The sequence below is a fragment of the Trachemys scripta genome, chromosome 6, assembly GCF_013100865.1.
Source record: "Trachemys scripta elegans isolate TJP31775 chromosome 6, CAS_Tse_1.0, whole genome shotgun sequence".
Lineage (NCBI taxonomy): Eukaryota > Metazoa > Chordata > Testudines > Emydidae > Trachemys > Trachemys scripta.
Genome location: NC_048303.1, coordinates 106,276,448 through 106,299,812, shown reverse-complemented (window position 1 = coordinate 106,299,812; position 23,365 = coordinate 106,276,448). Strand labels below are relative to the sequence as shown.

The following is a 23,365-nucleotide window of genomic DNA, read 5'->3' as shown; positions in this document are numbered from 1 at the left end:
TTTCCCCATAAGCTTTGGTGAGTTTCAGCATACATTTTTACATTATACACCTCTACCCCGATATAACACGAATTCGGATATAACGTGGTAAAGCAGTGCTCCGGAGTGGCAGGGCTGCGCTCTCTGGTGGATCAAAGCAAGTTCGATATAACACGGTTTCACCTATAACACGGTAAGATTTTTTGGCTCCTGAGGACAGCGTTATATCGAGGTAGAGGTGTATATTTATGGGATACATTCCTAAAGCATTATTGTGATTATGCATTCCAATGAAGAGTGAAGTAAAGATCTGAATTCACTAACTTTGAGCTTTAAAAGGGAATCTGATCTGTAAAAGAAATTTGAAAATGCACCTGAATATGATTAGCGTCTTCCAACAGTATATAAATCTACTCATGAGCAGTTGTAAAATTTGGATGATGACCGTCTATGGGTAAGTTATGAGGGAAATATAATGGTGATCAAATTTTCAATAAATAAAAATGCAGATTAGGACAGTGGGGAAAAGTGAGTCAGTACAACGAAAGGTTCTGGAGTCTGGCAGCAATTGCTCTATTTTCCTTGTGCACTTCAGAGACAGCAGAATATTTGCAAGTCTGTCTCCAGTCCCTTTTTCAAACTTCTGTCCATCACTGGATTTCATTGTGGGCTTTGGTGACAGTAACATGCACATACACAGCACTGCATCTTCTCCATAGCTAACGCAAGAATGGTCATTGCCCAGCTATTCCTGCCTCTACAGGAAATTAGCATATGAGTGAAAAAGAGGGATGTGTTTTGAAGATCCAGTCAAAGTGATGACCTTGTGTTCCTTGTGCATGGGTAAGCCAATATGAAAATTCATTGCTCCGGGGTTCCCCAAGCCACATCAGCGTTCTGTTCAGTACTGGATATCATTCAAAAATCCTGGTCTTTTCCAAAGTCCTAAATGACTTGGACTCAGCCTACTTTAAGGTATGCTGCACTTCGAGCTGGGTGTGTGTGAGATGCTGTATGGAATATGAGTGACCATTTATAATATTATTGATACCAACATTAAAAAATTGCAATGACTCTTACAAGATATGGCATGTAAGAAAAGTTATCATTGGCTAAATATGATAATCACATGTATATGTATGTTTCATTTTTGTATTGTGAGTTATAAATATGTGTGGTATATTTGTATATCAAACTTGTGCTGTGTTTCTGGGTAACACCCCCTGACAGATGGGCATCAGCAGTATCTAGCCTGCTTAATGGCTCATGAAGGACAATCAGCTGTACAATGAGCCCATTGAGAAAAGGCAGATTTTTGGTGACCTATAGTCAGCAGGATATGTACGGACATGTCTGTCATTTGAAGAAGTGAGGTTTTTTACCCACGAAAACTTATGCCGAAACAAATCTGTTAGTCTTTAAGGTGCCACTGGACTCCTTGTTGTTTTTGTGGATACAGACTATAACACGGCTACCCCCTGATACTTGTCTGTCAGGACAGGAAACTCCAAGGGTTTTTCCATGCCCATGTGCTCTGATCTTGTGTTTGGAAAAAATGATGTACAAACCACATGGCAAGGATATAAAAAGGCAGCTGCATCTTCTCCATTGTATCTTCAGTCCTGCTTCTCACCTCTGGAATAACTTCTCTACAAACTGAAGCTCTGAATGACCCATTCAAGCTTTGGATGCATTCCAAAAGAACTTTCAAGCCAGAAAACTCACCAATGCTGCTAAGAATCTGATATATGGACTCTGAAGTCACCTGTATCTGATTGCTTTGACCATTTAACAACCAGCTTCTCTTTCTTTTCTTTTATAATGCAACCTTTAGTTTTAGATGCTAAAGGACTGGCTGGCAGTGTGGTATTTTGGGTAAGATCCAAACTACTATTGGTCTGGTAATGTGCCTGGTCCTTTGGGGATCAGAAGAGCATTTTATATAGTGAGCAGAGTTATACATAACTTCTCACTTTACCGGACCTATGTGCTGATCGGGAGCCAGAGAACTGGAAGGCAGTAAAGCGGGCTTTGTGATTTCTTTTTTCAGCTTTTTGATAACTAGTGCGGGGGATCAGGAGCACAGTTTGTGACTGGTTGGTGAATCTAACTTCAGTGTTAACCTCCAGTTTGGAGAGAATCTGCTCTCCTTTTTGCAGCCTGCCCTGACCTTGGCATTTTTTAGTGAGGGCTACCCGAGGCACCTCGGGTCACAAGGTGATTTCCAGCTCAAGGAGACATACTTGTGGTAGCTCTGCTCAAGCTAGCATGCTAAAAATAGCATAGCTGCACCAGTGTGAGCTGCTAGACACCTTGAGTACGTACCCATCCATACTGGCACACAGTTGGGGTGGCTAAACTATGGCGGCCGCACTCTGTTTTTAGCATACTAGCTCGAACAGAGCTAGGGCAAGTATGTCTCCTTGAACTGGAAATCACACCTCTAGCTCAGTGTAGACACGTACCATCTCACTCTACAAACCTCAATAATACCTACAATTAGCAGGAAGCTTGGAGTTGACAGTGTTCATGAACCGGTTCAGAGGGGCAGGAATTTTGGATCCCAATTTCACAAGATATTTCTTTACCTTTTGTTAATAACATAGGTTGAATGACTGACACACAAAAATCTAGCAGCATTTCAAAGGAAGAAAGAAATACCATCTCGCAGCCTGAGATTTGGTTGAAATTTGTGACTGCTCTGATACATTGATGATACTAACAGACAGATAAAACAAAATAAGATAGCAATTGTATGCAAAGCACACAACTTCCCTGATGAACTCTTATAATTTGATAGTAGCATGCCATATTGGCGTGTTTTCTTAGCCAGAATGCTAAAAAAGTGAAATGGATAAATATCTTTTTTACATGCCCATGTGGATAATCTGCCAATGACAGAATTTGTCCCACAGGACCTGGTTCTCTCCATTACACCATTATTTCATTGGAGTTATACTGATATAAAACTGGTGTGTCACAGTGGAGAATCAGGCCCACCATGCTTAATAACCCTAAACATTTCTCATTTCTTAACTGTGGTGGATCATCGTGTGGTTGCACTTTAATTTCTCTCTTTCCATAGGATCTGAAAATTTCTGAGTTATTATATGGGGCAAATTACCTCCAGAAAAGCATGGAATTTTTTGTAGCAATATTTTATCAGTGTCAGAACAACCATAAAGCAAACTAGAATACCATTATAATAAAAATCAGGTGTCAAAACTAAACAAACACCAAACAGTGCACGATTCAATTGGAAGGAACAATAGGACAAAAATCTGATTCCAAATAACAGGATCCTGAAGTATTTATAAAAAAAAATTAAAAATGAAAAGAAAATATTCAAGCATTGGAACACTGATTGGAAAGCCTCCATACAAAGATAACAGAACTATTTTTAAAGCTGCATTTTATTTCTAGAGGCACAGGAAATCGATTTGAAAAAGAGGACTTTCATGCTGATTATTTTAGATCAAAATACAGCCTGTGCAAGTGCAGCCAAAAATGTTGTGTAGCCAAGCTAATGCAATGTGTTCCAGTGTACTATGTGTCCATGGATATTTGGGAATACACTGTAGGTACAGCTGGGAAATCTCAGTGGTACTCTTATCCAGATCTCAGCTATTAGGTTATAAAAATATTTTCACATTTCCTGCAGATGGCTAGATTCTTTTCTTCACTAGTAATTTTAGTTCAGAATTCATTATGGACAGCTGTTGGCTCTGATAGAACCTAATTTTCTCTTTTACCAGACTCAGCTGCAAGCAGTCAGATTTCCTTTCCCTTACAGAGTATATTATATATAAACATGAGCGGGGAAAAAAGTAACCAATTAACTAAATACATATGGATAAAATGACTCATTGAGATTGCTGATCAAATAATATACCAAACTACAGCATAAGTCAAAGGAAATTACAGGATTTGTAGAACATGATAATAAATATATGGCAATAATTATCAGCACTAAAACACATTGATGAACTGAGATAACGTGGAAAACATATTGTTTTTGTTTAAACAAACTTATAAAAATTATTACATTTTAATATGGTTCAGGTCATTTAAGTCACTGAAATATCTTTAATCTGCTAGAGGACCTATTCAGTAGAAATTATTTGTAGACAGAAGCCAAGTCATTCTTCCATACCCCTCTAGGTCAAATCAGCAGAAAACTTGGCCAAACCTTAGAACCATTTTTGCTGTCTTCCCCTCTTGAGGAAAGCTGCTCAAGGAGAAGGTATATGCTTTTTATTAAGGCTATTCAAAAAGGTATGACAGAAAGAATTCCAGAGAAGGGCAACAAAAATTATTAGCAATATGGGGAAAAAAAAAAACCTCCCACGAGAGAAGAGTTTAAGAAGATTGGGACTATTTCATTTAAAGAAGCGATGAATAAAGGGAATATGGTACAAATGTGTAAAATAATAACGTAACACTTCCATGAAGGTCAATTGGGTGCTCCCTATTTACCTTTTCTTAAAATACATGAACAAACAGAAACTCAAATTAAAAGGAAAGTAATTTAAAAAGAAAAGGAAATAAATACCTAGTTATATAAGTGTGAAACTACCTCCCTGAAGCTATTAAAGCAAAGATGACAAAGAGCTGAAGATTAAACACATTCTGAATGATTATGCATTATGAAAAATAAAAATATCCAGAGTTACATTAGATAGTTAAAGAATGAGATGGTATAGAAATCCTCATGCAGCAGGACTAAGCCAATCATTAGCTGCTTACAGTTAGGACGAAACATGTTACTGAAAAATTGTCCATCACTGGAGTTTTACATTTTTCTTTGAAGGATTTGGCACTTGCTATGGTCAAAGATGGGTTTCTGATCTGATCTGGTATGGTTTTTTCTATGTTCCTTTACTGCTCAGGTGATTTACAAAACTATTACTTTTACATGAAAGAAAATCTTGCTTTATGCAATCATGGAAGCTCTATTTTAGGATTTCAAAAGATAAGCTGGCCCTCAATCACAGCGCTGGCGGCACAGATGGGTTTTTAAACATAGGACTGATTTAATCGAAGAGACCACAAGAAGATATTTTTCATTATTGAATCTGAATGAATGCTATTATTATTTGTCATTTGTCCACTTTCGAATTTTAATGACTGCTTCTAGTGATAGCTACTGGAACATGTACAGTGTAGAGCTAAAATTACATTTACGAAACGCTGGTTTCCTATGTAGAAATTTGGGAATTATTTTTTAAAACTTTTGGTGAAACTTGATAAATATCAAATTAGAATGTCATTTGTTAGTGTTCTTCCTATCACTGGGGATTGCTTTATCCTATATAGCCACATCCTACCTAGATTTTTATAGCCACACTCTTTGTCAAGGTATCACAATTGCGTGCTTCCTCGCAGCTAGCACACTCCTCATACTGTGTAAACAATAGATAATTATCACTCCTATACTTTCAGATTTTTCAAATGTGGGTGCCTAAAATTAGGCACTACACCAGGAGCCTAATTTTATAAGGTGCTGAGCACCCACTGCTCTTGTTGACTTCAGTGGAGTGGGGGTAGGCTTAGAACCTTTGAAATCAAGCCATGTATTCAACAGCCTAATTATGGATTTAAATGCCTAACTTTTGGCACCCAAGTTTGGAAATTTTGGATTAAATTCCCAGAATCCTTTATTAAAATCATTCTAAGGATCCATTAGTACTTAAAACCGTAGGCATTTCCAGGTGTACAGATTCACACTTTGCTTTTTGTCTATATAGTTCTAGTGGCTCTGAGCATACAACACGCTGGCAATCACATGAGGATTCTTCTCATGATCAGCACAAAAAGAAAAAATCTAGGATACCATCAGTTTGAGAGCCTTTAAAGTACAGGACACTAAAATGTTACATCTCTGAAACTGATTTTGTAGGGAATGTGAAGCTAGCCTTTCTATTCCAAAAACATTCGGGTTCCTGTTCCTGCCACCCAGGTTACTATTAAATGGTTCTCATTATGCAAATGAACTGAAAAAGAATGTGTGGGTCTTTCAAATTGTTGTAATGAGCCATGAAACCAGTGTCCATATCTGATCTTTTAATACTTGTCCTCAAAGGAAACCTGAACAACACTTTCCAAAGGCGAGCCTGGGAACTTAAATTCATAACACTGCTAGACTCTAAAAATCATGGACTCAACAGGGACACTTGGTTTCATGGCTCATTACAACAATTTGTAACACACACCCGCATGCTGACCCTTAATAGACCACTTCAAACCCCTTTTGCTTAACAATCTAACCCTTATTGCCTGCTCCATTTCAAGTGGCCTCCTACAACATGCATCATCCCTTATGCTTAACAGTTTGTCCCAACTTATATTGAGCTCAGACACTCTGAGTTCCCTCCCCAGACTGAAGAAGAGCTCTGTGAGCTCGAAAGCTTGTACCTTCCACCAACAGAAGAATATCCAAAAAAGGATATTACCTCACCTGCGTTGTCTCCCCCAGCACATTGTACAGTCAGAGTCACTGAGATCGTCAAGACAAGTATGAAGCAAAAATTAGAAAAGACAGCTTATTATTATAAATTTATACTAGCAGGAAATAAATATATATTACAGTTATTAAATATCACTAAGTCTCAAACATTTTTTCTTTGGCTCCAAGTGCAAGGAATATTGCCAGGCATCTCGCTATCTAATGCATGTCTTTAAAATGAAGAAGTAACTTTGACATCCACTACACTTGGCTTTTCCCTGAGATAGGGAAAGACCTCAGGATTATGGCAGCCTGTGGAGGAAGAGGGGTTCTAATCAGTCATATAGTGACCTGAAACTAGTTGCAGGTGGAATGTAATAGGCTAGCGCAATCCAACATATAGCTGTTTTCCATATGATTGCAAGAAGAAAGATTGCATATTAAATGCAGTGGGAAAAGAAAATGGGGGTAAGTACAGGAATTGTGGAATACTTCACACTGGTGGTGTTAGAGATCTTTATTATACACTTTTCCTTTTCAATGCTATCAGCCACCCACGGAAGGAGAGTAAGGATTCTGAGTTGTTTTCAAGGCAGAGGGAGGGAAAGGATGAGGAAGCTTTTAATGTTTTCAATCTCCTTTGAGAGGTTTTTGAATATGTACTGGAGGGATTTTTTCCACACCGTGAAAAAGGATAGACCTTCATCTGCAACCTATTCACTGCCAGGATTAGAAACCGAAGATTGTGTGGTGTGCGGCGGTGGGGGTTGGGAAGTTAGAGTCCAGCAGGAAGTAGACAGGCATTGGTGTAATGTGAAACATTCCTCTGGAAACAGTGCACTCGTATCTACACATTTGAAATACTTTACCTTGGACAAAAGTTAGGTAGATACCCTATTTTAAAAAGATGCAGGGCCATAATACATGTATTTGTTAAAGTTAACGTGTCTTTAATGTGCTAATTAGGGGTTTCAGTACATAAGGGCAGGGTGCTACTCAAACCAAAAACTGACATTCCTCCAAACTATCCAAGTTTTTCTGTTTGCCATAACAGAATGCAAAGTGCATACTGAAACTTCATTAAGCTAAATGTCTCTGAAAGATATGCCCTATGGTGCTGATATTAAAAAAAAAATTGAAATGTCTGGCATTGCAACTTACATGTTAAGCTTTTATGTAGTGTTACTAAAGTAAGTACTACAGTTTCTGTGATGTTTTGAAAACAAAGTGGTATAGAGTTTCCAGATGCCCTCCAGTACAATTTTATTGTGATCTGATTAGCACCTGTTTGCCTGCATTAATCTAGCTTCAAACATACACACGTGCTTTCCCCACTATCATTAGAACACACATTATAGTCTATCTAATGCAGAATCCTCGGGTTTAATCCTCCATTTAAAATAATAAATGCCTTTTAAAAAAAATCACCTCTGCAAATTAAGACACATCAGTGTGGAAGCAGAAGTTGTGCTGTGATATTGCTGAACTGCTCTACAACAAAGAAATGAAAGGATAAACGTTTAAAAATTAATACTTTGTAAAGCAGTATCTATCTTGCTTAGGTATTTCTAAGGTGACTATTACCATGGAATATAAGCATCACACTACTTATTCCTATTGAGCCAATCAAGATTTCGATACATATCATGAATAGTATCTACAAAAAAAGGTAGGCTTCTTGGATTTCTTTCATCCTAAAATATCAGTCTCTTTTGAATTAGCTCATTTTTTCTCTTCTAAGTTTCACTTTTTAAAAAGTGCTGCTTGTATTGCTGTCTTTGCCAAAGTATTACACAAGTAAGGGTCACAGAATTTGGTACTATATGCAGACATTATTCCTAAATTTGTTTAACTTTTTGCTCCTTTAGGGCTTGTCTACACACAACATACATATCACTTTAGCTTGATATAATTAAAGCTGTATAACCCCCCTAGTATGGATGAAGTTATATCAGTATTATTCCTGTATAGGACGCACATTTATACCAGTATAAGCTTTTGTGTAGCTGAAGCCCTAATCTTGTCTTTGGCACTATTTCAGAAGCTTTATGCCACTATTTATTCCCTTCAGAATTGAGTATACTTTGATGGGACTGCCTCTTAATATGCTATTACTTAAAGAATACATACCTACTTTCTCTTACCCTTCTGAGTAACTAAGATCCTTGACTGCTGTACTGCAGGTTTTCATTTCTGCAACATGTTTTTTAAAACAAAACGACCAGATCAACACTCAGTATTTCACACGCAGCCAAGCCGTCAATTGCCAGCGCTAGAATAATTTTCAGTAACACACAAATGGTTCTCCTTCCTGGATCTTATTAGTACATGACTAGAGAGAAGGGATTGTGTATTCTCTTTGTATTTTTTTGGTTTTGCTTTTGTATTGATCTCATTATACAATATTCTCTACGTATTAGATATGTACAAACCATCTCTGACCCCATGACTTATCTAGTCCAGTCATTCTGAATGTTGCCTCTTATTTTGTATCAGCAGCTAATTTAATTACTTAGGACTGAACTCCTTCCTGGTCACTGATCCATAAAAAGAATCCATCCTAATGTTTTCAATGTGGTACTCCAGTTGTCACTTCCCTTCACTTCAAACCGTTTCCACTAATAAGCACACTATATCTTGGCCATGTAAGTGAATTCTTTATGCTTTCAACTAGCTCATCCCAGGGGGGATTGGTGGCTTCTCGGCTCTCTATGAGCTGAGGGGTGAAAACATTATCTACTACGCCAGCCCTTCAGCTACAGCGGCTTTGGTTCAAAACTGTCTCAGCTCCCACATTTAAATCAATCTGTAGATCTTTATCTAACCTAGTCTCTAGAGGATGTCTATCTTCAATCAATCTTCAGAGATTGCCATATCTGTTTTTAAGAGACATAGTGGACTGGAATAGCAGAAGGATTGTAGGTCAAGATTAAGGTGGATTGGTAGAAATGTGTGGAAAAGCATGCTTTAAACCCCTTCACTTACAATACCTATATGTTCCCAGTTCTTAGTCTGTTGTGTTTATACGGTCAAATCCTCAGACCCTTACTACGTTGTTAATCATTCCTTGTACAGGCAAACTCCTATTGATTTCAGTGAGAGTTTACCGGAGTAAAAACTGAGAAAGGTGCTCAGCGTTCAGCCCATGAACAACACCACCACCATCAACAAAAACAGACATTCATAGACATTCAATGAAAAAGTAGCTCACTCCTGTGCTACATATGCTTAGTGGCCTAACTAATTTGTCTTTTTGGCTGTACTGTGTTGAAAGCTTTTTTGGCACCAAGAGAAATTGCATCCACAGTTTCTCCCTGTTAATTGTTTCATTAGCTTCTACCAAATGTATAAATAAAAAACTTATAAAATTGTATTAATATTTTTATAATCTGTCATTATTACTGTTTATTGAGCCCCGGCAAAGATATTAACCTTACCCCCTAGACCTTACAATCTGTGTCCCTTTGTGTACCTCATACTCAGAGTGGGCAACAATGACGCATATTAAGATTTCTATTGACTTAAATGGGACTACTTGCATAAGTGCTGCCCACCATTAGCAAGGGTTGCACAATCTGGCCCTGCATTAGATGGACAATAACTTTCAGATACATCAGGGAACCCAGCCGAGCCTACCCCTCGCCCATTACCCTGAGGAGGGCTGGCCAAGCCTGCCCCTTTCCAGCTACCCCGAGGAGGGGCCGAGCCTGCCCCTTTCCTGCTATCCCGAGGAGGAGCCGAACCTGCCCCTTTCCAGCTACCCCAAGGAGGAGCCGAACCTGCCCCTTTCCAGCTATCCCGAGGAGGAGCCGAACCTGCCCCTTTCCAGCTATCCCGAGGAGGAGCCGAACCTACCCTTCGCTACCTACCCAGAGGAACCGATGCTGGTGGAGAGCACCGAGGACACTAGGACGGCCCAGGTACCCTACGAGGGGGAGTGTGGAAGTAGCCTGGGGGCAGCCGACTCCAGTCTGGCTGCAGCACTGCCAGAGCCTATGTCAGTGTGTTGCGGCCAGGATCCCCACTGACAGCAGCGAGTTTCCGCCGCTGCTAGGGCCCAGGGCTGGGACGCAGTGAAGTGGGAGGGCCTGCGTCCCCCCTGCCACCCACTCCTTGGGTGGCAGACTCCCCCTTTTCCCCTGGCCTAGAGAGGCTGGGCTGCTACAAACATTGACTCAGCCCCTGCTTAAGGGCCTGGGTTCCTGACCGACTATTTGATTGCTGCCCTGCCCTGACCTAGGGCCTGGGCTGCTACAAACATTGACTCAGCCCCTGCTTAAGGGCCTGGGTTCCCAAACTATTGGCTCAGCCCCTGCTTGAGGGCCTGAGCTCCGGACTGCGTGGTTGCTGCTCCGCCCTGATTGAGGGCCCAGGGCTTTTTCTGACCTATTGGCTCAGCCCTTGCTTAAGGGCCTGAGCCCCTAACCGTCTGTTTGCTGTCCCACACTACCGCTGGACCAGGACTGACAGCGGACCAGAACAAGGTGGTGGGATACCCCACAGCCCCACTGAGGGCCGAACCTCGGCCGAGACTACTACAACAACACACAATCAATCTGTGTAACTTGTTGCCAGGTGATGTTGTGAAGGCCAGAAGTATAACTGGGTTCAAAAAAGAATTAGACAAGTTCATGGAGGGTAGGTCCATCAATGGCTATTAGCCAAGATGGTCAGGGACACAACTCTGTGCTCTGGGTGTAGGGTGACCAGATAGCAAATGTAAAAAAACAGGACAGGGAGTGGGGGTAATAGGAGCCTATATAAGAAAAAGACCCAAAAATCGGGACTGTCCTATAAAATCGGGACATCTGGTCACCCTCTCTGGGTGTCCCTAAAGCTCTGACTGCCAGAAGCTGGGATTGGATGACAGGGGTTGAGTCATTTGATAATTGCCCTCAGGGACCCTGTGATCATCTAATCTGACCTCCTGCATAACACAGGCCATAAAACTTCCCTTCATTAATTCCTGTTTGATCTAAAGCACCTCTTTTAGAAAAGCATCCAATCTTGATTTAAAAATTACCAGTGACAAAGAATCCAGCACAACCCCTGGTAATGCATTCCTCATGCTCCCTCTGAGCTTCCATCCAATCTCCGTTTTAAAGTGAAGGACTAAACTTGAGTCTGAAATTCAGGCTTTTCTTAGTCTTAATAGCAGTTCCCTTTTATCTTCTCTAGATTTCATGCTATTTGTTTTAATGTGCAATATTAGAAACCATAAAAAATATTTTATTACTCAAAAAATACCAGAACATAGTTTCTCCAAAATATACCATTTTAAACTAAGAGCAAACAAAACACTGCTTCTTTTTCTCCAGTGATTTCCGAATATACCTGTGTGTTAACTATCCTGTCTACACTCTCTGCTTATAGACTTCTACTAACAAATAGTATATTCTACTTGCACAGATTCCATGTATTCTAAACTGAGCTCCCAATGCACAAACCAAAAATCCTTCTCTGCATCCATCAAATTTGACAATTTTGCACTTGAATTCCTAATTTGCCATTTACCTGCCCATAAGTATGTTGCCAAATAGCCAACATTTCATGTGACAATTATAGAATGTCACAAGATGCAAAAAACCCACAGGTCATTGAGACCAAGCCCTTTCATAGCATGGCCAGGATGCAATCCCAATACAGAAGAAACCCCAGAAGCACAAAGGATATTATTCATATACTTTAAAACACAGGGCATTAATCATAAAAACAATTTCAGTGTGATATTTTGAGATGCTTTGAAGTAAAGTATGTGCCTACCTGCAATGCACCACCATAGGTCCAGCATCAGGAGGGTTACAAGTTTTGACTCGTCGTAGGAAAGCTAGGAATGGTGTAGGATGTTCTGGAACTCCATGGTCAGGCCAGGCAGTGAACTGGAATTGCCGCACTTCTCTTTTCTCACTTGAACCATTCTATCAAATCAAAAATGTTAACGAAACAACTGCTATCTAATGCTATGGCAGCACTATGGAATGAAGTGATGGCATAACTGCATATAATGATGAAAACCAGCTAAACCTCTGTGGGAACAGAGAGAAAGCGAACTCCTGCTATAGGAGAAAATATTACAACTATTCTAAATTGCTGGTTTTGTGGTTCAAGTGACATGAGGGTTTTAGTTATACTGTATAGCACACAGCAACAACTGCCTGTGCTTCAGCTAATTCTTCATTCAATTAAACGGTTCTTCACAGTCAGAGCTCCATATTTACCGATGAACTGCCAGCCTGGGAGAAAAATGCACTGTGATAACAGAAGAACTGTTTTATTCTTCAGTGTTGCCAACAGGATCAAGATTTAAGTAAATCCTTAAGAGATCTGATTTCTGCAAAGCAGCCTTCTTTAAATGGTGGGAGCAGGGAGGACACCACAGAAAACGTACCTTGTAAAGTGCAAATGTTCGAACACAGTATGTTGCCAATTCAACAGTGTCTAGCAGGGTCACTTGGATCAGCCCATATGTCTCTGTCCCTCTGCTTGGCCAATACTGATCACACTTCACCTGTAATAAACATGTAACATATTCATTTTATATATTAATATATTTATTTACAATATTATGGGCCAGAGCCTCAGATAATGTAAATCAGCATAGCTCTATTAAAGTCCATGGAGCTATGCTGTTTAACAACAGGTGAATACACCTCTACCCCAATATAACGCGAATTCGGATATAACGCGGTAAAGCAGCGCTCCGGGGGGCGGGGCTGCACGCTCCAGTGGATCAAAGCAAGTTCGATATAACGCAGTTTCACCTATAACGTGGTAAGATTTTTTGTCTCCCAGGGACAGCGTTATATCGGGGTAGAGGTGTATCTGGTGCAAAGCATGTACTTTAATGCGCACCTGGATAGTTTTTCTGGTTGTGGCTCTTAGTACTGCTTTTATTATGGTTATCTTGATTTAGGGTATAAATCAGTGTAACTCCATTAAAGTCAACAGTGCTATACCAATTTACATCAGCTTAGGATCTGGCCCCAGTCTTCAGATACCTTTTTTTTTTTTTTTGGTAATACAATGTTGCTACAAACTCATGTTTTTAAATCTTTCCACCATACTGCATATATTCTGAATGTTTCACATTAGTTCCACCATATATAACTTGATGTTCTGATGCTAATTTAAACCATATTTTAGTATGTACAGAAATATATCACAATAAAAGACTGGATTTCTTTGGCTTTTAGTTCTTTTAGTTAGTGAATAAAATAAATAGAATAGCACCAATAACTATGAAGTGAGTTATAGGAAAATATAATTTCCTTCTCAGTTCATTGTTATGAAACATATCAGGAAATTGCATCAATAGACATTTAAAATACATGGTTTGATAAAAAGAATTCATCCATCAAATTTTAAGACACAAGCCATTTCATCCAGAGAAATCTCCATTTCAAAACATTGCATGTTTAGTTTAACAAGCTGAAATAATTCTGTATAAAACAGATGCATAATACGAGTGTGTATTTATTATCTTTTCTGAAACGGAATGATTTGTTTTGGTTAAAGATACCATCTATGATCTAAAAGGCTAGGGGTGAAAAAGAGTTGTTGATTATTTAAGACAATCACAGTCCTAGTATAGAAACAATATAAGGTTTCAATATTTGAAAATTCTTTTATTTGAAATGAATGATACATGATGCTGAGGCACACACTGATGAAATAAATTCTTACAAATTAGCCTGGCTAATATGGTAAAGAAATACGCTATAGTTTGAACCCAGTTGGATACAAGTTGAATCCAAGTCAGATGCAATCCTAAAAGAACAATGAGAACAAATACTGCACTGTATTCCCAATAAGAACATGAATTGCTGTGTGTATTAATCCAAACTGTTTTTATTTACAGAGAGAAGAGAACACCCAAGAACACTCAGATGTTCTTCAGCTTTTTCACCCTGCATACAGATTCAGCACTCTTCCCAAGCACCACCATCCTACCCAGTTTGAGATTTCAAAACATTTCATTCATTCTGAGGAACAACAGGAAGAGGTCTACAGATCGCTGCAGATCTATGTCCACACTGCGGTTGGGATTGTGCCTACCAGCCCCCCAGGTAGACAGACTGACTCTAGTTTTGCTTGTGCTAGCATGCTCAAAATAGCAGCCTGGGCTTGCCACCCAAGTTGCATGCCTGTTCACCTGACCGCCTGGCGGCTAGCCCAACGTGCTGTAACATTCACACTGCTATTTTTAGTGCACTAGCTCGTGCAGAGTTAGCATGTGTTTCTATCTAGTCTGGGAAGCATGCTCCCAGCTGCACCGGTTCACAAACCTTAATGGTTCACAAACCACTGTTTGTGAAGCTGTCATCTGGTTGAAGAACCGAAAAAAAAAAACCTAACAATTGAACCTGCTGGAAAAAATTCATTGGGGGCTGGGACGGAACGTTTGACAGGAAGTGATGTCCTAAATCATACTTGGAGGTCTAAAACAAAAGGAACAAGTTATTAATGGGAATTTGATTTTTCTACACTCTTAAAATAGGGTGACCAGATAGCAAGTGTGAAAAATCGTGAGAGAGATTGGAGGGTAATAGGCACCTCAAAGTCTCAAAAAGCTTTTCTTACGTTGTCCCATCCTTCCAGGGATGTAGCATGCCATTTACTTTCCTGAAAGGAAAAGATGTTGTGGCCTGAACAAATTGAAAATGCTCCTTTAAGTCCTTTATTCTCCAAAACATACTTATTTCCTTAATATTCACTAATAATCTCCACATCACAGATTAGAAGGGTCACTGGAAGTGCAGTGAGCTAATGGTAAGAATGCACTCGGATTTCAGAAGCCTGTAGAAAACCACTCTCTTCAAATTAACCCTGATGAAAATAAATTAGTTTTTTTTTCTTTTGGGTGTGTGTGTTTTAACTCCTCTGCCCCTCCCCCCTCCACCCTTTGGAGATGTCCTGAAATATTTCCTGTGAGAGCTGCTGTTCTTGGGTCATGCTGCTATAAGCTGACGCTGCTTGTTCAGGAATAATTGCAACTTGAGGTTCAATGCGTCATGTTATTTGAAAATGGGAGCCACTGACTACAAATATTGATGTTTAGAGGAAACAGAATGGATTTAAGTTTAGAATTTTGGACGATCATATGAACTGTAAGTTGATGGTACTAGCAAAAGTACTCAGACTTGTATTCCTTTTCCTTCTCCACTTGCCCCAGTATAAGACGTTTTCTCTTTCAAAGATGTGCCGTCCCCTGCCCGCCAGCCTCTCATGCTCTGTGATCATAGATATTAAATTCCCAGGACTCCTAGCAATTTTCAGTCCAATTTATCTTTGTGAGAGGTTAAAACAAAATTTTTTGTTTGGATTTCAATGGCAAAAGGATATTAAATAGTATATCTTAACTGTCAAGTGACTATTGTGCTAGTAGAGTCACTATATTTAAATGTTTAAGCCAAGATTTTCTGAAATGAATAGTGCTTTTAGGGCCCAACTCAAGACACTTAAAAGGAGCCTGATTTTCAGAGGGTAGGTGCCCATCACTTTCTGAAAATCAGGCCCCTTTAAGCTGACTCAAGTTGGACACCAAAAATCGCCAGTCACTTTTGAAAACTGTGGCCATTATCTATTTCTTAATGCTTCTGTTTGAGCCTAATTTGACTGCAGGTCCCTTAAGGGACTGTGTACAGTGCCAAGCAAACTGACAGTCTTTAATACATGAAATAAATGATGATGATGATGATGATGAAGTGGGCCCCTGGCACTTCCTCTCCAGATGCACACATAGCAACAATTTATTTACAAAGTCAGTCCATCGAAAACATAACACCCTCCAACAGATTCAACAGTACTCCCCACCCACATCCCCTTATTTTATTCACCCCTCCCAGGGCTGGCTCCAGTGTTTTTGCCTCCCAAAGCAGTGGAAATTTTTTTTAAAAAGCCGCGATCGGTGGCACTTCAGCTCTCCTACCACCGCTTCGTTCTTCGGCGGCAATTCGGCAGCAGGTCTTTCCCTCCGAGAGGAACTGAGGGGCCCACCACCGAATTGCTGCCGATGAGCCGGACATGCCACACCAAGCACCTGCTTGCTGCACTGGTGCCTGGAGCTGGCCCTGACCCCTCTCAACCTGGTGACACGTTATCATGCTAACAAATCAACTGCCACTAAGTTCAGGGATGACATTAGCTGACATTAGTTCAAAAGATGAATGCATTTATCATGTAGTCTTAGTGCTATTTTTACACAAGGCACATAAAGATCATGATAGGCACATTCTTATAACTTCAATACTCTCTCTCTCTTTCTCTCAGGCTCTTTCATACAAAGCAGCAAAATCCTCGTTCTTCATGGTATTATGAGCACTCGCTGAAAAGAAAGCTGTAGGAAAATTGAATGTAGAATTTTTTTTCCAATCGGAATGAAAAGCGTGAGACTGTTTCAGACCTGAGGAGTTTAAATATCACCAAAGAATATTCATAGATATTCACACTTCAGCAAGCCACAGACACCAGGGAGGATACTGGCTTGCATCAACAGAGCTGAAGGAGGCAAGTTTCCATATGAGCATGCACACACAAAAATTCCTGACATTCAGGGGTAGAGAAACAATTTTCCAGTACAAAGTTCTACCACTCAGCCTGAAAAACTCCTTGAGTGTATTCCTAATATGTAAGTCAGCTGTTGCAAGCCACCTGAGACGTTGGGGCAAACCAAGTTCAGGAATGAGGCAAGTTAACATAGGCAAATCCAGGCAGACTACATCCCTTGATGCAAGAACAGCATATAAATTTTGTATCTGGAAGAATAACAGTTTATACAAAAATGGCTTTGTTTCAGTTTTTCTATGTACATATAAAGGTGCTCACTTCTACACAGAGTTTGGGATAGTTCTTTAAAAAAGGAGACTTTTCTGTAATGATGCTGAATAATAATAATAATAATTTGTCTTGAGCTTTTAATTTCCTTATTCAGAATAGAAAAACAAATTATGGTGAGATGATATCTGAACAGTATCAGGTTACTCTTTACCATTGATTCCCCTTGTCAAAACTGTAAGATGACAGATTCAACCACATAAATTTCCATTAAAAATAAAGGTCAAGATTTTATAAAATTACTTGTGGTTTTAGGTTCTTCATTTTTTGGAGCACCTAGTTTGAGACAATTTAAAAAGGCCCAACATTCAAAAAGAGCGGGGGGTGTAAAAGAGGTAGTGAAGGGGTGTAAAACTAAAAATGCTAAATTCAGATAAGTACCCAGAAGTTTATAAGCTTGCTTGAAGCTTATCCAAATTGCTTAAATCTTTTGGGTTTGCAAAATCAGGCTGAAAATATGGAAGCAGTAGACTCTCCTGCAACATAGTTCAATTTCGTTTAAGGTCCTCTCTATACTAGCTTTCAAATGCTCTCTTCTTAAACACAAATCAAATAAACTTGCAGCAAAAACAGCTTGTAACACACCAGTTAGTTAGCAAGTTAACTCCCTATTTTTTAAAAAAGTATCTAAGATAAGATCAGTGATACTAATTGTCATGGGGTGCAGCCCTCATCACCTGACTGGAGCCTCCTCCTAGTCATGCTGGGGATTAGCTTGAGGCCGACGCCCACATTCACAGTCTGCATACTGGCTCTCTGGCTCTGCTCCTGCTTACGGCTCCCCTCTCAACTCCCAGAACTGCAGCATCTTCAGCTCTATGGCTGGGTCATCATCTGTTTCCCCCTTCAGGAGGCTGCGGGGGAAAAGGGGGGGGGGGCGGGAGAGGTGCATATCTGTCCAACAGTCCAGCCATTTCCCCAATGGTGAGTGTGGAGGACCTGGGCCTGTGCACTACTCTGGGCCCAAACCCAGGGACCCTGTAAATAGCAGCCTCCTGTTGCTCCTCCGTAACCTCCAGCAATGCTGCTATATTTCCCTTCCCCATGGCCCCAGCACCTTCTTCATCCTTACCTCAGGGCACTCAGCTCTTCAGTCCCAGCAGCCAGCAAGGAGCTCCCTCTTGCTTCCCTGGTCCCTGCCAGCAGCTGCTTTGTCCAAGGTCCTTAGTTCTCTCAGCCCTCCAGGTATGCGGTCCTTCCTCCCTTGGCTCCCAGCAGCAACTGACTCTACCCTGCCCTGGCCCCTGGCTTACCTGGACCCGGATTGGCTGCTCCACCCAGCCTCTCCCCTATTGGCTCCTTCCCCATGCAGCCTCCCTAGGCCTCTATTAAAGCTTTACATGACAGTGAGGGGAAGATGCCCCGTCATACAAATTCTTAATATGGGAAGATAGTTAATAGATAATTCAAAACAAAATCTGTAAATTACTTCTAATTTGATCCTTAAAACTAAATGCATCACAGATTGGTATACATGAGAGCAAACTAAGGTTGGACCCCCATCATACTTTTAACACAATTCTCCCTTCCACCTGCCTCAACCATCTACCCAGGCATTTACAATGTTAAATTTAAAACACTCTTTAAACCTCTTTTAAACACTTCATGTGGTCAATGAAGACAGGGTCTTAGGGATTCAATGTGAAAAAAGGATAAAAAAATATTTTCCCAATGGTCTTACTTACAATGATCATTTTAAAGGCTGAGATTGACAGTCATTTTGTTTGATGCTTTGTAAGGGCCAGATCGTGATGCACTTACACACAGTGAGGACTACCTTATTCCATAAATATTACCATTGACTTCAGCAGGACTATTGTGGGTGAGTAAGGGTAGCACAATGCCACTTGGCTATAGGCATAGAAGATTACAGGTCATGGGAGTACCGTTATAACCTGATCAGCTTGCCTTGTCATTAGAATACCTCATAAAACTCACTCTGCTCCTATATGATAGAAATTCTGCTCAACACATAGGTCTGATTTGGGAAGCTTGCTATTTAGAGCCCTGAAGGTAGAGTATTGATCAGTCCAATAAGGTAATAAAAGTGGGTTTGCTATATTCTACCCTTAGAACATATCCCATTTTGTTACACCGTTTCTTGGTTCCAGCCAAAGCCAGAAGTGACAGGCCAGAATGGTACAAAAATGAAAAACAACATAGGGAAAATTGTTATATATTTTTGAACCTCAAAAATGCAAAGAATAGTCACTAATGGATATAAACAGTAAGCAAAGATCTTATAACCACACAGGTATTTGTCCTATAGCTCAGATTGTTCCAGTGACTGCTTAGGAAACCCATATAAGAAAATATTCTATTTCCATTGCATGGGTATTCAACATCCAGATTTACAGAAAACCCATTACAAAAACAACCAAGACAGACAACATGACGTAATCATCATGTATTACATAAACAGGTAAGATGGGACCAAATGAAGGATGATAATGCTCAGAAAGTATGGAACTTGTACATTCAGGAGAATCTCTGTCCTACAGCAGCATATTTCCCAGAATCACCAAGCAAAAATAGAAGACACTAAATTATCTACATATTTTTTTCATGAATAGCACAGCTTTCTGCCAATAGAATGTGCTAGATGAGCAAAAATTCAAGTAACTAACCAGTTAAACCTTGATACTCCTATCAAGAACTTGCTACACAGTAGTAACAAGGAATAGTGTTGTCATAGAACAGGAACTAATCGTACTATGTGCATTAAAAACAAATAGAAAGTCTCTATTCCTGCAGTGTGAAATGCTCAAAGTGCAAATGGTTCATTTTACATGTAGGTCATCTCTTTCCAGGACAATGGGAGATTTATGTGAGGACAGCTCTGATGTGACACATCAGTTGGGTCAAAGGCTACATGATGGAGGAGACCACTTGCCAGGCACATACTGGAAAGGGAAAATCTACTAGTTCATCAGAGAATCAGGTCTAACCAAAACAACTAAGAAAAGCCACCTTAGAATAACTTCATCCAACTACATACTCTATTTGTATGTTCATCAATCCCAAATATATAAGACATAGAAGAACTGGGATTTGCATAGCCTTCTTGTGGGTGACAGAACAATTGTGCAACATGGATTTCAGACGAGTTTCCTTGTTTACATTTGCACTGTGCCTCTATCCATAACAGAGCATGAAAAAGGGAATTAATGTTTAAATATTTGATTTGGTGAATGCAGCTTGAGTCAGTGCCATTTTAGGATGAGATTGTGAAAGAATCCTAAAGGAGTCAGGCACCCAAATTACATTTACTTTCAGTCAGAGTTGAGCAGCAAACTGCCCATTGTGCCTTTGAAAATCTCCCCCTTACTGGATTGCCGTATGGTTGAGTTTTACAAATGTGACAGGATGAACTGGTCCCACAACAGAATATAACACTTCCAGTGTTATAAGAATAACCAGATGCATTTTGTCATAGTGAACAAAAAGCAGTACAAAACCTATACATTTTGAATTTACTTTTTGTGAATCTGGTGTATGCGTGGTCTAGCAACAATTTTGCCAGCAATGCAATTTATTTATTTTTTATTTTTTTTTTTGGCTAGATTTAACTCCCATCAATTCTTATCCTTTTTACATCTTAACATTCTAAGAGAGTTAAAAACAAAGTAATACTAATAGTTCCTTATTGATCCAGAAGTTATTGGTTTGCCATCCTAAATCAAAAAGGAATAGCAAATCAAGTGCTTATCTCTTCCCATGTAAGAAGATAGTATTATTCAGCAAGAAAGAAGTGCCACTTGCAACATCCTTCCTTTCCTGACAGCATGGCTGTGGAGAGCAGAAAACTGAGAATTTATAGCTAGTTTACCAGATAAAGACATGCATATTCTTCTAGTTTCCACAGTAAGTAACCATTATTTTTGTGGCTGGTCTTCTGTTTACATTAAGTATTCATCACTTTTCAAAAATAAATAAACCCAGGCTCTACTCCATAGTGCAAAAGCAACGTTTGTATGCTAACCATTGACATTTTGTTTGGACTAAGTAAAAGATAGAGTGTTCAGGTTATACATGTTATTTGCAAAAAACAAACAAATAAAAAAAACACAGTTAAATGAAAGTATTGATGACTCTTCTACTTTCATAGCCATATTAGTGAAGATGTGGATCACTGTCACTTAGGCTGCATATTCAGTACAATCTATCAAAACCTACCTAAGCTGAAAGATAATTAATCTGTTTCTCTCCCGCAAAGGGCCAGTATTACAAATTAAAAACTATCTTTATCACAATCCTATCAAAATGTATCCTAAGTATGTATCTGTTTGAAAGTCCTTAGTGTCTTCCAGGCAGCCAAGAAAACAAAACTACGCCTCAGCTGTGAACTGACTAGTGTATATGTGCCACTGCTTTCCATTGGATGCAATCAGAGCTGCTCAGCCTATCACAGGCCCATTTCTGCCATCAGCAAATGGAAATTCACCTCATGTGGTAGAGACCTGTGCTTCTGGAACAGAAGAATCTGGGGATTATACCCAGAGCTGCCTTGAAATTCTGAATGTCCATGGTGTGTAACGAGGCACACCATGCATTTGCATCAATGATATTCATACTAAACAGACTTTGGGAGCAACCATGTTGCATATTGGATTTGTTGCACAGCCAAACATTTTTCAGCATTGCTTTCTGTACTTCTAGAACCTCTATAAAACGTGCCTGATGCCATTCAATACTCCCCTCTCCCTATCAAAAAATAAAATCAAAATTATAATTCCAAACCTCAAGTAAATGGATGTCCTGGTCCCTTTTACTTTTCTAGTGTGTGGGCATATGCTGTGTATACATTGCAGCACCTCCATTTTTTTTTACATGTGTGATGGATTATAAACCTCTCAAAACATTGGGACTTCAAACTGTGTGTTCTGACTGGGTGACATATAGTCCTGAACTCTCAAAAAACACACACAACACTCACCAAACAAAAACAGCCTAGCTGTTACAGTGAACGTATATTATCAAGCTTCTCCAAGTAGAGCGGAACCCCTCTTGGCTTCTCCACAAGTGGCTATAGAGGAGCAGGTTGCTAATGGTTGGACTCAGAACACAGTGAAGAGGATGGCACATACCAAGGTGGAGTAGCATAACACTGAGTGCCAAGGGGGATTCTGGGCTGCATGAACCCAGTGTGTAGCTATTGCACTGCTGAAACTATATGTAGTTATCCTCTAAAGATGGCAAACACACACAAAAAGGCTCTTAATTCTCTTTAACCATGATAAATACTCCAAATAGAAGCAAAGCCTATGGCCCTTAATTATTCCCAGTTGTTCTTATTGCACTAATATAGGACTGGTACAGAGGGTCTCGTTGTTTCATTATTAAATTAATGAAAAGATGATCCTGCTTTCCTACTGGTCTTTGACACTTAGGAAAAGACTATTTCTGCATACAGCTCACTGTGTCTATGGCAACATGTAGTTCAACTGCCACATAGCCAATTAATTATTTTTTGTTCGCATTTGTATATATTCGTAGCTTGCAACAGTCTCCATTTCCTGGTAGTTAATGATTGGCAAGTTCAACTTAAGGGCCTGCAGCAAAGTGACGGGCACTTGACTCTTCCAGCTGGTCATTAGCTGTGAGGAAATGTATGAAGCATCGGTGTAAGTAATAAGTAGTTCCTCATCAATCCAGAAGTTTAAATTCAGGTTCATATTGCTGAAGCAGTTGCTGCAAGCCTTATATTGTATTTGGTTCTAATTTGGCAGGGTGTGGAGGGGGTGGTTGTGACAGAAGATTCTGGCTATGAACACCATATTAGTGATGCCCCATGGAGGAAAATATTGTCCGTGATAGCAATGAGGAGGAAGTAAAAATGAACACTGTGTCTATCCCAGAACATTCTGGAGTGAGTCTATGCCAAGGAATTAGAATAAAGAATGGGAGGTTTAAGATCTCTTGCAATGGAGTTACTTGCTACAATGTCCTACCCCAAACAATATCTTTGAGGGGAATATATGGTGACCTAGTGGATAATACAAACGTTGCCTCGATGTAACAACATTTCTGTTTGTTCCACGCTGAGGTCCCCTGTCCCCACGTGGCTCCTCAGATAAATGCATATGTTGATTGTAGCATGGAAACAAT

The 23,365-nt window shown here is 39.8% G+C and overlaps 1 protein-coding gene across 50 annotated transcripts in view; it reads right to left on the bottom strand.

Annotated features, from left to right (window-relative positions):
* The window catches only part of PTPRD (protein tyrosine phosphatase receptor type D), a 601,896-nt gene that overhangs the window by 31,431 nt on the left and 547,100 nt on the right, over positions 1-23,365 (bottom strand). For all 50 annotated transcript variants that reach the window (XM_034773574.1, XM_034773573.1, XM_034773577.1 and 47 more), the window contains 2 exons: positions 12,813-12,932; positions 12,188-12,342 (listed from right to left, as the gene is read on the bottom strand). In XM_034773574.1, the coding sequence (XP_034629465.1) occupies positions 12,188-12,342; positions 12,813-12,932 (275 nt within the window). The remainder of the gene's footprint in view (positions 1-12,187; positions 12,343-12,812; positions 12,933-23,365) is intronic.